The following is a 17,132-nucleotide window of genomic DNA, read 5'->3' on the forward strand; positions in this document are numbered from 1 at the left end:
ATTACTACGATATGGTATGTTATTACAAAAGGGACAAAGCATCGAAGCAATTATTTCTCAGCAGATATTTCTCTGAATACAGACACTGAAATGTGTATATGAAATTACTTTGTGTCTTAGCGATCCTCGTCTTTATTGCTTATGTCAGTGTACCAGACTTAGACATTGTGTATGTGCGTTACTGTTTATGAAGGCTATGTGTGTAGCCACACTAAAAAAAGTATATTTTTCTAGATGAGAGTCCTTGAACATAAACAACAGCAGCTAACATCAGGAGATCACAGCAGCCTTGAATAACAGATACAGAATGACTGGTAACTATAACACAGAACATTCTGCACCCGTAATAACATTACTAAATCAATTAAATGCAAGAAACCAATGTCGTCATCTCTTCTAACACTGGCCATGAACTCAATGCAAAGTTTTACTCCAATACAATCTAACTATTCTCAAACCAGGGGTGTAACTTTAAAGGATACAGAGGTCGCCGTCACATCACTGCATTAACTATTCCATTACTGGACACCACTGTGTGAGAGATACATGGGGGGATTCATAAAGCTAAATGGACTAACATGCTGTGCATCACATTTAGCAATTCTTTTAGACTTTTCAACTTGTACAAAAAGGAGATGTGACTTATCAGGAAAGGAATATGGCCTACAATGCAACTCAGTAAACCGAAAATACGTCAAGAACTTTTAAGCCAACTAATAATCGGAGTAATGTGACGGTCTAAAAATATACATTTATCAAAGAACAAGAAACACTTTGATAAATCTGATGCAGATTAAGAGTGTCTAGTCTAAAGTCGTACTGTCTAAAACACCTATTAGCAAATCTGCCCCACTGTGTTATCCCTGTACTGTAACATCACCAAGTGAGAGATACACTGGGGCAAATTCATCAATCCCGCTACAACTAAAAAAACTGGTGTAGAGAGATGGTATTGAGGTGCACGATGGGCACAAGTAAGTGCCTCAAGCCCAGATCTGCGCTCCACCTGCCACATGGGGCGAGTTTTCTGGGGTGTGTTATGGTGGAAACCTATGCCAGTTCCTAAATGGCTGCTTTCTTTGTGTATCAGGTTGGATATTACTGTGTGCATAGTCCACATATTATGACATGCCTAAAAGATAAATGAATGCTGTAATGCTGTGGGAAGGAGTGGGTCAACTGTTTCTGAGAACACGATCAGAACTATAAGATGCGTTTATAGAATCTACCATAATATACGTAATAAACACCTGCCAATACGACACACGATATTCTGCTGTAAGGAAATAGACTTTGTAGCACTGCAGTAATATCATCTCTATCAATGCTGATTATAAGGCAGTAAAGGGAATTTAGTAAACCATATACTCCAGTTTTCTGGTACAGATGGGTGTTCATGCACATGCAACTTTGGCATATGGCCCTGTCATGTGCCAATAATGCATCACATATTTTACTCTGCACAAGGTGGGCCTCTTTATAATTCAGACACGCCTAGCACCAATTGAGGACTCTATTGGCTTAGGAAATGCAAGTCTTAATAAACTCAAGGATATTACACTAATAAGTCTGACTGGCACTTTGATAATATAATTGTGTATGTTTGGCAGTTTTCAGAGTGACCAGCAGATGTCAGTATTTCAACAACAATACGCAGCATTTGGTAAGAGAATGTGAGAGGTAAGCAGGAGAAGCAGCACAGACTGTCATTATTCTAAATGTGCCTAAAATAGAGCTTATGATTTTCGGATTTATTTTTTTTATCATTCTCAGCTTCTTTAGATCTTCACAAATCTGTGATATGTGTATATACAAGAGTCATCTGTTGTCTGCGTTGTATTGTACTGTTTTGTATGTATGAAGACTTATATATTATTAACAATTCCAATCTTTTCCATGATTTTGTACTGTGCCAGTCCTCTACTAGGCTGAAGCAGCATGGATGAACGCGCTGCTGAATTTTCGTCAGGGAAATGTTTCATATTCCCAGAGGCATAACCTGAAGCTCCTTGGCCCTAGTGCAAAACCTGTACCAGACCCACCAACTATAATGTATTGTTAACAAACCTGGTCTCTTTGTATTGGGAAAACACACATTATGGACCCTGTAAGGCTCCAGGGCCCAGGTCCAACTATAACCTACCAAGAAGCCTTCAACTACCCCAGAAACATTACCAGATGAAAGTCTCTCAATCCTAATGAAGTGCTGACAACAGTACATGACGGATGCTTTGTGGGTGTGCCGCAGGTCTGTCAGTCTAGCTCATACACATAACAGACAGATTGCAATAAAATATCCAGCACAGATCCAGCCAACAGATTTGGTTCTGACCAACTTTAATTGATTGTTGGCTCTATGGGATGAACTGTCATAGATTTATGTACAACCAACCAACAGCAGAGAGGTCACAATCTGCCACTTCAGGAGTCTAAAATCTAATGTATATGGCCAAGCTTTAGCCTCAGATGTTTTTTTTCTTCAGAGACCATGCAGGTTTCCTCCAGCTTTCAACCTTTGCAATGATTGAAAGTCGTAGATAAAAACCACAGAAATACCTGACATCCTGCAAGTTCTAGAAATCTCATCCACTGAGCTGCTACAATTTATGTCCTGAATATATATGATTATTATTCCCCTGGTTAAAGAGGTGTCTATACACAGTCTGACAGGCCGGGGCCTCGTATGGCGTAATTTCCGTGGTTTGCCCAAGACAGAAACGCTGCAGAAAAAAAGTCACGGCAAAGAGAATGGGATTCTAGTGAATCCCATCCCCATGTTGCAGAAAGATATGTGCAGTGGACACACTGCAATATCCAAAGCCGCTGCGGTTTTGGAAATTGCAGCATGTCAATTATACCTATGGAAATGCTGGTGGTTTCCCTATAGGTATAATAGAAAGAGAAAATCCATAGAGGAAACCTCTGCAGACTTTCTGTGAAAAGTGCTATGGGAAAGACTGCGATGCGTTACCACTGTGGTTTTTCCCACAACGCTACGTGGGGCTTTAGCCTAAGGGCTCATTCCCATGACAGTATCCCATACCCATTGTATACATGGCTTCATAGACTTTTTTGGGTCTATTCACATGACTGTTGTTTTAATGGTCCATGTGAAGGATCATTCCAAGAAAAAATAAAGTGTGCTATTTCTCAATCCGTGTTTACAGATCACTTAAAAGACTCTTGTTTATGAGGGATCTGTGAAAATGGATTATCCTCGGGTGTATACTTGACTGTGAAAATACTACTTATCATGGCCGAGTGCACATTACTGTTGTTGGATGAGGCTAAGAGGCACAGGACACAGAGGGACACAACCATAACTGGTAACACCCTATTACCTATTTATTCATTCACTTCTAGGAGTAATAACAGAGGAACAGTACAAACTAGAGAGCAAAGAGTATTGTTATGTACAGGTAGATTGCAACCTACCATTTAGTCACCGCTGACTTCTAGCCGTCATTCAGTACAATTGCAACAAAGTTTCTCCTAGTTGTATTTAGTTTTTAAATATGGACTATTTTATATTACACTTCATGCTGTGTTCAGTGGCATTTAAGCAGTGTGTGCTCAGCCACTGTGGGTACAGAGCCCTGTTGCCTTGCAGCATTGGAGTCCTGGGTTTGAATCCAGCCAAGGATGACATCTACATGGAATTTGTGTGGGTTTTCTCTGGGTACTCTAGTTTCCTCTTATACTCCAAAGACATGCTGATAGGGAATTTACACCGTAAACTCTACTTGGTACAATGAGAGATAACAATATCTGTAAAGTGCTGTATATGAAAGTAAAATAAATTTAAAAGAAATTGTATTTTTCTCAAAAAAGTGATGTGTGGGTGCTGTGAACCCCCTGTAGAACTTACAGCAGTATATGCCTAGGGCTAAAAATAATATACTCAACAAAGAACCAAATTATAAAGTAACCAGCAACCTGGCATAGCATTGGTAATAATTGTATCTGATTCCTGAGGGGACACAAACTTTTTTGAACTATGGCTCTGGATATTGGTGACAAAACAGCACCAACATTTCATGACTTTCTTTTATTTCTGTTAAAATTACCTTGTTATGTATATGTAAGCTCCACCAAGCAGCACAGAAATGATCACCACTGGGATGAATATTGCTAATGCCATGTTCCCTCCTTCCAAGGATGTTTCTGCCGCTGCCTCTGCCACTAGAAATATAAAGAGTATATGTTTGACACAATTCTCCGATAAGCACAGACACATGCATCCACAGACATACATAGAAAGTGTCCAAATGGTTGTAGGTAGCAATGTAAAGAAAGTACATTGTTTATTGCTCCCCTCGCCAAGTGTGCCCTAAGTGGATGTGTGCTCTGCCAACTGAACCACCTCAGGATTAATGCTGGGAAGACCAAGGAGATGGTGGTGGACTTTAGTAAACGGAGAAGCGCTCCGACCCCAGTGGAGATCCAAGGGACATGCATTGAGATAGTCAGGACCTATAAGTATCTGGGTGTGCTCCTCAATAATAAACTAGACTGGGTTGATCACCTGGAGGCGCTGCACAGAAAGGGCCACAGCAGACTCTACCTGCTCAGGAGGCTGAGGGCCTTCGGAGTCCAGGGGCCACTTCTTAGGGCCTTTTTCAACTCTGTGGTTGCTTCAGCCATCTTTTTCGGCATGGCCTGCTGGGGGAGCAGTATATCAACCAGGGACAGAAATAGACTTGACAGGCTGAACAGGAGGGCCAGCTCTGTCCTGGGGAGCCCCCTGGACCCAGTACAGGTGGTGGGTCTGTGGTGTCTGTGGTGACCTCCATGCGGGAGAACAAATCCCACCCCATGTATGGGGCCTTGATGGCACTTAGCAGCACTGTAAGTGATCATCTGCTTCACCCCAAGTGTGAGAAGGTGCGCTATCGCAAGTCCTTCCTTCCAACCGCGACCAGGCTGTATAATCTACATTAGTCCAAGCGAAGATCAGTCTGCACAGAAAACTAATGATTATGATTATGAAGTCTTCCTTCTTTCTTCTTCTGTTCCTTAGCTGCTACGGACTCCTAGTATATATAATCTTCTCAGCATACGTATGTCTACGTCTGTAATATATTACTGTGTATTATCCTGTATCTGTATTACTATGCTGCTGTAACATACTGAAATTTCCCCACTGTGGAACTATTAAAGATTATTTTATCTTATTATTTCTCAGTTTATAAATACCTTTTAATGCCAGGGTAATGCAACCACATGCAGATATATATCATATAATATATATGACAGTTTAGACTCAATAAATAGGCAGAGTTTGTAAAACTTTTTGCCCACTGAAAAGACCCTTTGCTGACCTCTATAGGTAAATGGGACTTCTTTCAATGTGCCTGTTTGGCAACTAGTAGCCCATTGGCTTATTCACCTATGAATCTATATTAGATCTATACTAAAATAACTCTCTGTGATTTACTAGTCCTGTTCAGATTAAGACAGTGTAAAATTCTGCTAGATTTATCAATGTGGTTTGAAGTTGGACAAGAACATTTTTGCAAAGTTAGATTGTTAATCTAAACTTTTACCACCTGTTTTGTTCAAAAATTCTGGCACAATTTTGGCGCATAGTGGTGGATAGTAAGTCATATCACTTCTTCAGCAGGCCATCCCCCTTGCCTACTAAGTCATATCCTTTGTTAGATAAAGTGGAAGGTGTCTAAAACACATAAATGCAGTTCTAGAGAGTCTGGGATTCAAATCTTACCAAGACAACATCTACGAGGAGTTTGTACGTTCTCCCTATGATTGTGTGGGTTGACAATGTCTGTAAAGCTCTATGGAATATGTTGGCGCTATACAAGTAAATAAAATAAATGTAGTACACAGCAAATATGACAACTTTTTGAGGAAAGTTATGCATTTAGATTAGTAAATCCCCCCCCCCAATTTTCTTTTTTTTTCTAGCCATATAATCTCACTTACCTTGTAATGCATGTTCAAATCTGTCTTGTGTTGCTATGAAAGAAAAGAAAAAATATCATATTATAAGATTACAAAAACATTTCTGCACTATAGATAGACAGTGGTATCACTATGTAGGTTATTCCAATTCCATAACCTCTGAAACAAACAATGCCTAGCTAACAGAGTCATACAACGCTCTACTACAGAGCAGTAGGTGCTTTGTGTCACCATATGGTACCACTGTGTAGTACAAAAGCTCAGTTTAGGCCCCCTACCCAACTTTTTCTCATAATTATTAGCCGTATCCCAGGTCTTTTTCTATCTAGGCCCAAACCCCTGTGAAGACTTAATCACAACATATCTGTGCACATAAGATTCCCATATCCTATCCTATCAATACCCCTGACATAATAATCAAGTCCCCTTCTGTACCAAAGCCCCCTATTAGAATCCCCCTTGATTTAAGTTTCACTTCTATGAAACCAGGAGGTTGTATATCATAAATCTCCCCACCCCAGCTCACCAGTAGGAAGAAGTTAAGACACTTATGATGAATAGATCGCCAGCCATCAGAGAACATAAAGGAGATCAACAAAATGTATCCATCCCTAATGTGTGAAGGTGGCCAATAGGCCCTTTTAGCTTCTGGACTTGGTTTGCAACCTCTATGGTTACACCAATGGCCATAGTATAGAGTTAATCTCTCTTAGGGCCCGTTCACACGGAGTATGTGCGCGTGTATTTTGGCAAAATGGCAAAATACATTGAGGTAAATGGGAGTCTGATTTTTACACGTGTATTTTTCCATAATCAGCTCGCGTCTACTCCGTGTGAATGGCCCCTTAGAAAAAATGCTACTGAGGGGAACATAGCTCTGCAGCCATATAGAATAGAAAGTAGCAATGTAGCATTGGAACCACAGGAATATAGAGTTTAATGGTTATGGGGGCACTCTGGCAAACTTTAGCATTGTATTATGTGACTTTTTTTACACTTTTGAGGTAAGTTTTCTTGGAGAGGATAAAAAGGCTTTACAGAGGGGGGCCTATGTGTAAAATATTTTCATGGCAACCTTCCGTCCTTAAAGCAATTGTCCAAAGGTGGTAACTATGGTAAGCATAAGAAAAAACAGAGAGACAATAACAGGCCAGGATAGGATACAATTACACCAAAATGAAAAGCTCCGCAACTCCCAAGATGCCATCTCCAAGGTACAAAGATCACAACAACACTATCCTCTAGCAATTGATGTTTATTACACCCAGCAGTACACACAACAGCAGCAGCTTTTTGACCCTTACAGAATAAAACATCTTTTATAAGGGTAAAACATTGCTGCTGTTGTGTGTATTACTGGGCACAATAATCTCACATTATTAGAGGATGCTGTTGTCATGTTGTTATTTCCTCGGAATTGGCAAACTAAAGTTTAATTTCACAATTGCCCTTGTAAACAGTCATGTAAGTGTTCAGTTCTGCTGTCAGCTGAGTCCTCAAAATGTAGTAAATGTTGGTAACAAGATATAAGGATATTTGAATGGAAATGTATCTGTAATTTTCTGCATTTTTTTTGCATTTTCTGGGGGGTCATACGTCTTAATGCCACTGTCCTAGTGACTAGCTTCAATTATGAACCATTAAAGATTACGTGAGGAAAGAACTTGCAATATCTTTTAAAGATCAGTATTTCTTTTGTATAATATAATGCATTTGTGGTGAATTTTTGGTGTTCACTATTTGTTAAATGAAGCCAAAAATTACTTTCAATCTTCTCCTTTCATGACCAATAAATCAACCAGAACTACAACCCGCAAATGAAGAATAAGGTTCCATACAAAGAAGTAAATGCACGTTCCTGGCTGTCGAATTTAGAAGATCGTATAACATTGTGGGTGTCATTTATCAAAGTGTTCCTGATTAATGAGGTTGTTCTGGCTGCAGGTCTAGTCTATTTGAATGGGAGCTCCGGACAGAACAGCCACATTAAACCATAATGGAGTTTGATGACTTGTAACTCCTCCTATTGCTCTATATAAATACTCAATAAAGAACTCAGCAGGGTCAATTACACTGAAACTCTGGCGCTATAAGATGTGCTGAAAATGTCTTGTGGATTCTGTTAGTCTTTCCTGATGACATTTTATGGAAGGGGATGTTTTCTTAATATATAAATCATAATAATACACTCTTCTTTTAATATCATTTTTATTCTTATAGGTGAAAAAAATTAAAAAATTCTAATTTAATTTCTTGCAAATAGTACATCTTATAATACTGTTTTGCTTTACAATTGGGGTATAATAAAACATGGCTGATACTGAAATCAAAAGCTTGTATTATAGCAGATGCTTCACACTTTGTTAACCAGATCAGCTATTGCCGGGTAACAAGTTACTCGAATACAGACATCTGTTTAGTATAACCTGGCAGAATCTCTTTTGTCATCTCTACTGGGTGACATGAAATGCATTGGGTGTTGAAGATACCATCTGCTTACAGAGTCCATTGTGAGATACAATAATTTGTTTTTAAGGCCTCTTAAGCTTAACAGTATCAAGTAGCAAATGACTAAGATGAGTTTTTTGTTCTTATTCTAAGAGGCTGACTCAAGTCTCTTAAATCTATTCACTTTATAACTGTTAGGACTGTTTCCAATCTGTACCCATTCCCTGCCAGTCCTATATTACTGGATTAAAGTAGAATTCTCAGAGATCAGTGAGTGGTGCCCATGTTCTTCTCAAAGAGAGTTACCTTTGCATATTGGAAGTGGTCCACTCCATTGGGATGGCTGACCTAGGATACATTTAATTGTGACTTCTCCCATTAATTCAAAGCCTTCATAGCACATAAACGTAAGCGACTCTCCAGGAAGATAAAGCCTTTTGTAGAGTATTTGATAACCATTTTCTGGTAGACCAGGATTATCACAGGCAAGTGACTCTTCAGCTGTAAAGACATGTGCAATATATTAATCTAGTACAATAGTATTTGCCATAATGTTTCTATCGCTATCACAGTGTACAAAAATAAGACTTGTTTCACATCTGCGTTTGGTATTCTGTTTGGGGAGTCCACTTGGGGACCCCCTGAATGGAATACTAAACACATTGACAGGCAGTGAACTTATGAAAGCACACAGACCCCATATACTATAATGTTGTCCATTTGTTTTCTGCGCGGTGTCTACACAAGTCATGCTGAGAGAAAAGCACTTCATGAACTACTTTTTTCTCCGCATGTTCCCTGCAAACACCGTGCAGAAAACACACAGACCCCTTTATAATCTATGGGGTCCGTGTGCTTTCATAAGCTCACCACTTGCCAATGAGTTTGGCATTCCATTCAGGGGCTCCCCTAGCGGTCTCCCCAAATGGAATACCGATTGCAGATGTGAACCAGGCCTGAGATCTTTGAGACAACTAATACTATATTGGAGTAAAGTTAATGATAAACCCTTTAAGTGCTACAAATAGCAACGGATAGTCGCTACATTTTTAATCTTGTTTCTATATTTGTCCTGTGTTTGGATAAAAAAAGGAAAGCAGATATCTAAAATGTCATTGTGTGCTGAATAAAATACCATTAACAACAGTGTCCTGACCATTATTTCAATTGGCACCATACTCCGGCACGCGGCATTCTCACATTTTCACAAAGTCAAGATATTTCCAAAAGATAAAACTTCTTTGAACTATAAAAATTGATGGCACTACTATTATAACTTCTGATACACTTTTGACTTTTTTATGGTAATTTTCTAAATTAAAACCTAAATGAAACCTTCATTTATTGAATCTTTTCTCAATTGTTGGTACATGTACTGTTTACATGAAAATACCATTTTTGTACAGCAGATGGAGACCTGCAGTTCTGACTAGAAAGCTGCCAACTGTTCTGATAAAAGATTCTAGCACAATTCTATCACATCTACGGTCTCACAACTGATACATTAAGTGAGACAGTAAATTACAAGGACAAAGGAAAAGTCAAATTTGTTGGCATTTTGACACAGACACCGTATATAATTATATGGGTGTTTCCTTGTATTGATTCCTTGACTATCTCTTTGATGCAGCAAACATATTGTGACAGCCACAATCAATGCATTCAATAGATCTGCTGATATGACAGAGGAAGAGTGTTGGTGAGTCACCTCTAAACAAAGTAACGCATTTCACTTTTAGTTCACAGGGACAAAGCAATCTAGCTTTGGATTTGACAATAGATACAATTTTTAACTTCATATTCCAGGGTACACAGCGCCTATATGTAGAGGAAAATTCTAGTCGAGTTGTTGTAACTCACATAACTCATGAACCTAAGTTCCTCTCAATATACTGCTTTCATCTCAGACTTAGCGTATCAAAACGTGCAAACAACTTTTAATTTTTTGCCAGCATTTGTGCCATTAATAAATGTTGTGTTCACTGACAATTTCAGTATTTTAATGAGAGCACCAAAATCTATGACAATATCTGCATGTAACATGTTATAGAGAATCCTCACTCCACAAAAATAACTTTTCTGTGTGCAAATAATCTTAAATTTTAATTAAACTTTTGAACAATTTTTGATTTTATGCCAATGTTTAAGACATTAATAAAATATTGTAAAATAACTTATATTGCAACATTTATGGATGACACAAATGCAGGTAGAGAATTAAAAAAGTTGTATAAAAGTTTAGGTACACCCGTTGTCAAAAAAATGTATTCGGTGTCAATCTATGAATCTATTTTGTGTATATTATGAGAGTTGTTCTTTTTCTGTCAATAATGTTTGGACATTCCACCAAATGTTGATCCAGTAGGTTCTGAGAGATGGTGATTACAGTCTACTGGGCCCTGTCCGGAGTATGGTCTTATCATTTTAGGCAATATCTAGTAGAGGAACTTATGTACTGTGATTATCACTGTTCCCTTTCCGCATCAGGGTTCTGGTTTGGCCAAAGGAAATTTCTGAATGGAGTTTGTATATTGTCCTTGTCCGTGGGATTCCCTTGTGTACTGCTTTGTCCTCCTATACTTTGAAGACATCCTGAAGATTGGCTTCATATGAAATTGGCCCTTCTATGTATTTCTGTGAGCTCCAATACAGACATGGACTAACAAATGGGCACAATCTCTGTTCAGCACTACAGACTATGTTGGTGCTATATCAATGACTTTGTAACATCTTTGCCCATCCGGGCTTTGGTGTCATCATCCGGCCGCATGCTGCGGCGCAGGAGATGTGTTTGGTTGTGATTTATTCCGTTGGTTTCTTCCTGCACTGAACACTGCCCTATTCTTTCACCTTGGTAATTGGTTTTCCACCACATCCATCTCCTTCACCTTCAGTTTTATCTGCTCCTCTAATGGTTAATCTGGCCTTGCCCTGTGATTGACAGCTTGCCTTCCTGTCAACTCCATGGACGGGTTCTTCCTCCCCTATTTTATCTTGGCTCCCATTCACACCAGTGCTTGCTATTGCCGCGTGCATACTTGCTCCTTTCTGTCCCTATTTTTGCTTACATTATTATCCTTGACCTTTGGCTTTCCTCACTCACTATTCTTTGGACTCCGATTTGGCACTGCATCGCTCGACTGTTACTGACCCTTGGCTAGCTGACCTTCCGTTGTTGTTGTCCGTCTTATCTCCGTTTTGTGTTTCACATATACAGGGAGGGAATGTCTTTGTGGTTGCCGCCTATTACGTAGGATAGGGCCTGGCAATGGGAAGGGACAGTTGGGGGGCGTCAGCTTAGGGCTCACTGTCTCTTGTGTCCCGTCCCAGGGTTCCCTAACACTGTATAACAGACGTTCACAAAAAAAGGTAAGTCCAATTACTTTTTCCTGTTGGACTGAAGGTGTTATAGTCTGACATTGTGGACATTGTGGTCATTGTGGGTCAGGGGCTGGTGAAATCTTTTCAAACATTTTTAGGAACAGAAAACATTTAATGATTAGATTAAACTTCTCTTTTTTGTATTAAAATTAGTGGGTTTAAGAGTTGACATTTCTAAAAATAAAAGTTACACATTTTCTAAAGAGTCTCCTTATCCCAGATTGGTAGTTAGGTTCTTCAAAGATTCAGTTTTTGACCATAGCCTTTCTTCTAGATACCCTGGCCCTGGTGGACTGGTTTTTCCATCAGCCTTCCCCTTCGCCTCTACACCCCTGCAATATCTTTAAACTAAGGGTAATAAAGCCATAATGCATGTTAGATGGAGTTTGCCTTTAAGTGTTTGCTTATACACCTTTGCAGTATATAAACATGTATACCATAACAAATAAGACAGAATACAGGGAATTACTTTGCTGTATATTTCTATATTGATGTGTTAATGAAAAAGCAGACTCATCCTAATGTAAACTAATAAAACTTGCCAGACTGAGAAAAGTAAGATTTTCTCTGGATTTCCTGAAATTGACAAAATACAGATCTGAAAGGCTAATTTGTAAAGTCATGAGTAATGGGGTGTTCACATAAGTAAATTAAGTTTCTTGAAGTAAGTAATTTATTTTCCTTGACACCTTCTTTATACTCTTCACTAGTAAATTAAGTCTTTTATTTAACCAAAATCTACTATTTATTGAATAGTAAACCCTAAGCTGAGAATTCTCAATCATGTAATCATCTTTTTAACCATCTAAAATTATATATTTGTTTAATATGAATGAAATAGCAGCCATTTTGGAACACCACATAAACCTGTGCAGGCAACGGGAACCATTCATCTATGTTATTTTTACTTGGCTTTTTATTGCTTTACTTAATTTACATTTATTTTTGAAACTTATAATGGAAAAAATTCCTTCTTAGGCCTGGTTCACATCTGGGTTCAGTATTCCATTGGGGAGTCTGCTTGGGGACCCCCCGAACAGAATACCGAATGCATTGACAAGCGTTGAGCACTGAAAGCACATGGATCCCATACAGTATAATGGGGTCTGTGTGTTTTCCACATGGTGTCCGCACAAATCATATGGATAGGAAAGATGTTCATGAAGTACTTTCCTTTCCACATGACTCGTGTGGAGACCGCACGGAAAAACACACAAACCCCATTATAGTCTATGGGATCTATGTGCCTTCATAAGCTCACCTCTTGTCAATGCATTTGGTATTCCATTCACGGGTCCCCATGCGGACTCCCTGAATGGAATACCGATCGTAGATGTGAACCAGGACTTAAATCACACTGCACCTAAATGGTCATTGATACATTTTGGAGTCAGTGACCTTCACATGCTTAAACATATTCTGGGTGTTACAGTCCATATTGTTGGTACTTACAAACACAGTGTGGAATCCTTGAAGTCCAGATGGGGGTCCCAGTCTCCCGGCTGTAGCATGTTAGAAGAGAGCTTCCTTCAAGAACAAAGCCGGTGTTGCATGTATACTGGATTGTGGTTCCGACCAAAAGTACTGGGTCTGAAATAAGGCGAGTGGAGTGCTCCACCTCTCCTGGATCTGTGCAGTACATGACTGCAACACAAAGAGAGAGATGAATTCTGATTAATATACCTCCAGACATATATATAGATGTATGTATGTATGTTGGGAAAGTGATAAGTAAAAAAAAATCTTTGATAGAAAAAGAGATAAATGCTAACCAATGAGTTAGCCTGGATTTATAAACTAAAACTATAGAAAAAAAAGTCATTGCTAATTGACCTACATAGATTATAGTCAATAGCTTTCAACTATTTCTAACGCAATAGTTACTGCTGTGTTATACATGATAACTGATAGTCTCCTAAGATGTATGGAATGTATTAAAGCTCAGGACTGTAATATCTATGTGAAAATAATGCGTATACTATGTGGGGCTATCATGGCCCTGAAGCTACTACCTTTATTTCTACAAGTGTAATATAATATATATTAAATGTAACCTTAAAAAGTCTACAGATACAAGGTATGATAAGCCAAGTGGCTCTTCCCCAGTTGTAAATCTCACCCTTCATATGCTTAACCAACAGGTTAACCAAATTGATCAGGGCCTAAACTGAAATGCAGATGCAAAACAGAATTTGATATTCACTTCTGAAACGTGATAAACTATTTGTAACGTGAGGAAAATCTGTACTATAACGTTTTAGTCCATATTTACATGACCTCATCATCCCCGATAGAAACATCTAGATACTAAAGAAAGTCATAACAAATGAACACAATGTAACATTCATCTGTAGCCAATGAAGTATATCCAGAAATAGTATGTAAGAGTCAAAGAGCAATAGTATTTTTAAACTTTTTATTTTACCATCGGTTTTCGTTAACTGTTACAAGTAACTAAAAAACAACTTTCATCATTCACAAACTTGAACAAATATATAAGAACAATCTTAAAGTAGGAGGCACTTTGACAGGCACAATTACAAAGAGTTCAATAAAGAATTTATAATTCTTCACAAAAGTCACAAAATATTTCACAACACAAAGTATAATCTATTGATGGAGTTGTCGGACAAGTCAAGAATTCCTTGGTCTTGCCAATCCAACTACTGTTTTTAATGATGATGACGTCTTCAGAGCAATCCGAGTTCACAGGTATTTCTTATGGACATTCAGAGCGTCAGTGATTAAATTTCCAGTCCATTTTTTCATCCACAAAATAGATCAGAATATTTTTATTAAATTGAAGGTGATTTGATGAAAAAAGCAAAGCATCCATAGCTGATGATGAAATGTTGATCCTTGTGAATCATAGCTAGGTGAGGACAGTCCCTTTTATATCAAGAAGGCTAAGGTGGTTAAAGAATGGTCAAGTGAGAACTCTTTCATCATTAACCAGAAACAAGTCATACAAGAAAACAGATTGTAAAATACATATTATTGGAAGTTTATAGATGTAGGATATTGGAAGTTATCGTATATTTGTCAGTGGAACTATATGCAACTCATAACATCTGAACAATGAATGCATTAATGGGGCTCCAGAATATGGAATGCAGACAAGTCATGAAATTACCGATGGTCGCAATATGGCCATTAGATGGCTGGCTACAACTGTAGACGGCTTTCAACCGAATGCACACTCCCCCTAAACCCCACCCCCTACTACATAAGAATTGAGCATGTTGAAATCCAACCCATCTTTTCAGTGACATCTGTTAGGGGTATTAGGGTTTTGGTAGACATTTATCTTATATGTATAGTCTTGAGATCCAAAATGCTAAATACCATACATTATTTTTCCGCAGAAAAATGTGGTGTTTTTTTTCATTTTGTCCAAGTGGGCATCACATTTTGTTTTTCTCTGAGAGGATACCGCCCGATTAAAGAATCAGACCTAAGTTACATATAAACTTCTAAGGGCCATTTCTTATGACACTTTGTATTCTGTAACATGAAATCTACTGACATTCAATTTAAAGATGTCACTACCAAAACTGCTCGGTAATGTTATTCTTACTTTATTACCAACTGAAGAGCACTTCCCCTTTAATAACGTTACGATTTACTTGCTTCTTCCAGAATATAGTGAGTGTATGTTTGATATTGTGGTAGCAGTGTTGTAGTGTGCGGCACAAATGTCAAAGCTGTCTAGGGAAGATGTTGATTAAAAATATTTAAGTCTTCGTGTAACCTTTATGCCAAAATCTCTAGAAGTTTCCCGGATTGCATATTTCTGGTAAGTGCTGAAATGTATAAGTTCAAGTGTATTTCACCTTTCCGAGTACAGCCTTGTTCTATTTAAGTATAGATTTAATCTACATAAGAAGTTAAATAACTTTTCCTATCCCTTACCGTTCTTATCTTATTCTAATGCTGGGTTACAGAATGTATTATAGCCCAGGGCTGACCTCACAATTCTCTTGATAATGGAAACACAGATAGTCCCTTTTAGGCAGCTTATCTGCTATTACGGTGCAAAGATCTTTATTGCATTGCATTCTGAGAGTCTTGTTTTTTTTTTTTAAGAAATCATATTTCTGTTAAGTACCCGGTATAACAACTACATTTCCTAGGAAGAAGATCAACAGGACAAGCACAATCTATTGAACAAGCAGGACACTTGGGAATATTGTGCTGGGTAGATTTTTGCTGACGTCAGCAGAATTTTAATGATACAACCTGTGCACAGGGGCCCAGTAAGTCAAGGGGCCCAATCACCTAACCAGCTTCCCACGGTCTATTAGATTGTGGGTAAATGTCTAAGTTAATGAACTTCGTGTCTATTACTATGACTCGTGAATTGTTAGAGAGACATAAGAGGGTGAGCTATTCTGAATATTGTAAACCATGGCACCCATAAATGCACTTGAACGGGGGTCCTCCGCTGTCTGTGTCTACTCCCTTATTGGAAATTATATCTCAATGTGAACTATAACATTGTGCTGAAAGGTGAATGTGCTCTTTAAGACTAAAGGAACAAGAGAGGTGTAATACAGTCGAGTAATAAATGAAATGTTATAAATTAATTTTTCATTGTTCAGTAGATGTTACAGGCTGTGCCTCAAGAATAATAAATGCATTCACCTCATGCATACATTGCTCTGCTCTGCAGTTTTTCCATTTACCAGATTTCTTTTGCAACAGGAGCCCTTTTAACAATAATATTAATAATTAACTAGTAATAATACTGCCATTCTGAATAATAGATTTATAATGAATATGAGTTATGTAACACTTCATTGCCCCCTTATCATCTGGTGACTTTCAACCTATAAATTCACCAACCTCACAAGCTGTTGTCTTCTTTTTTCCACCGTGACCCATTCATTTCCCTTATTGTAAACCTCATCCATTCTTCTTTTGTAAATGTACATTTCATAATTGTCTTTTTATCATATCTTCACCCAACAAGAACAGAAATATATATATTGTATCCAAGAGCTATCAATTACTCACTAAATCAAGCATATTTCATTGTTTCCATCATAAAAGTGCTCGATGCCAGGTAGCATGATACAAAAAGTTAAGTTTTGGGTGAACTGAAAACTTTTCATGTATGAAGTGGACATATGGTATCATTTGGTCCATTATGATGGAGTCAACTGACTTATCACTACATGTTGTGTGTAGTCCTAGGTGGCGTCCCTAAATGTTGTTGTCATATCATGAAGGGTGCACCAGCCCAAGACCTCATGGATGGAGCCATATTAATATTATTATAATCATATAATATATAATAGTAAAGTAAAAATGATGTGGCTGAAATCAAATAAACTCTGTTTAAGCAGTTGCCACCAATTGCTGTACAGGACTACAATCTA

General features: G+C 38.2%; 1 protein-coding gene across 2 annotated transcripts in view; it reads right to left on the reverse strand.

Moving 5' to 3' along the window:
* The window catches only part of SEZ6L (seizure related 6 homolog like), a 329,568-nt gene that overhangs the window by 9,487 nt on the left and 302,949 nt on the right, over positions 1–17,132 (reverse strand). For both annotated transcript variants that reach the window (XM_075276577.1, XM_075276578.1), the window contains exons 13-16: positions 13,204–13,395; positions 8,677–8,871; positions 5,944–5,976; positions 4,068–4,182 (exon numbers count right to left, since the gene is read on the reverse strand). In XM_075276577.1, the coding sequence (XP_075132678.1) occupies positions 4,068–4,182; positions 5,944–5,976; positions 8,677–8,871; positions 13,204–13,395 (535 nt within the window). The remainder of the gene's footprint in view (positions 1–4,067; positions 4,183–5,943; positions 5,977–8,676; positions 8,872–13,203; positions 13,396–17,132) is intronic.

Source organism: Leptodactylus fuscus, chromosome 1 (assembly GCF_031893055.1).
Source record: "Leptodactylus fuscus isolate aLepFus1 chromosome 1, aLepFus1.hap2, whole genome shotgun sequence".
Classification (NCBI taxonomy): Eukaryota; Metazoa; Chordata; class Amphibia; order Anura; family Leptodactylidae; genus Leptodactylus; species Leptodactylus fuscus.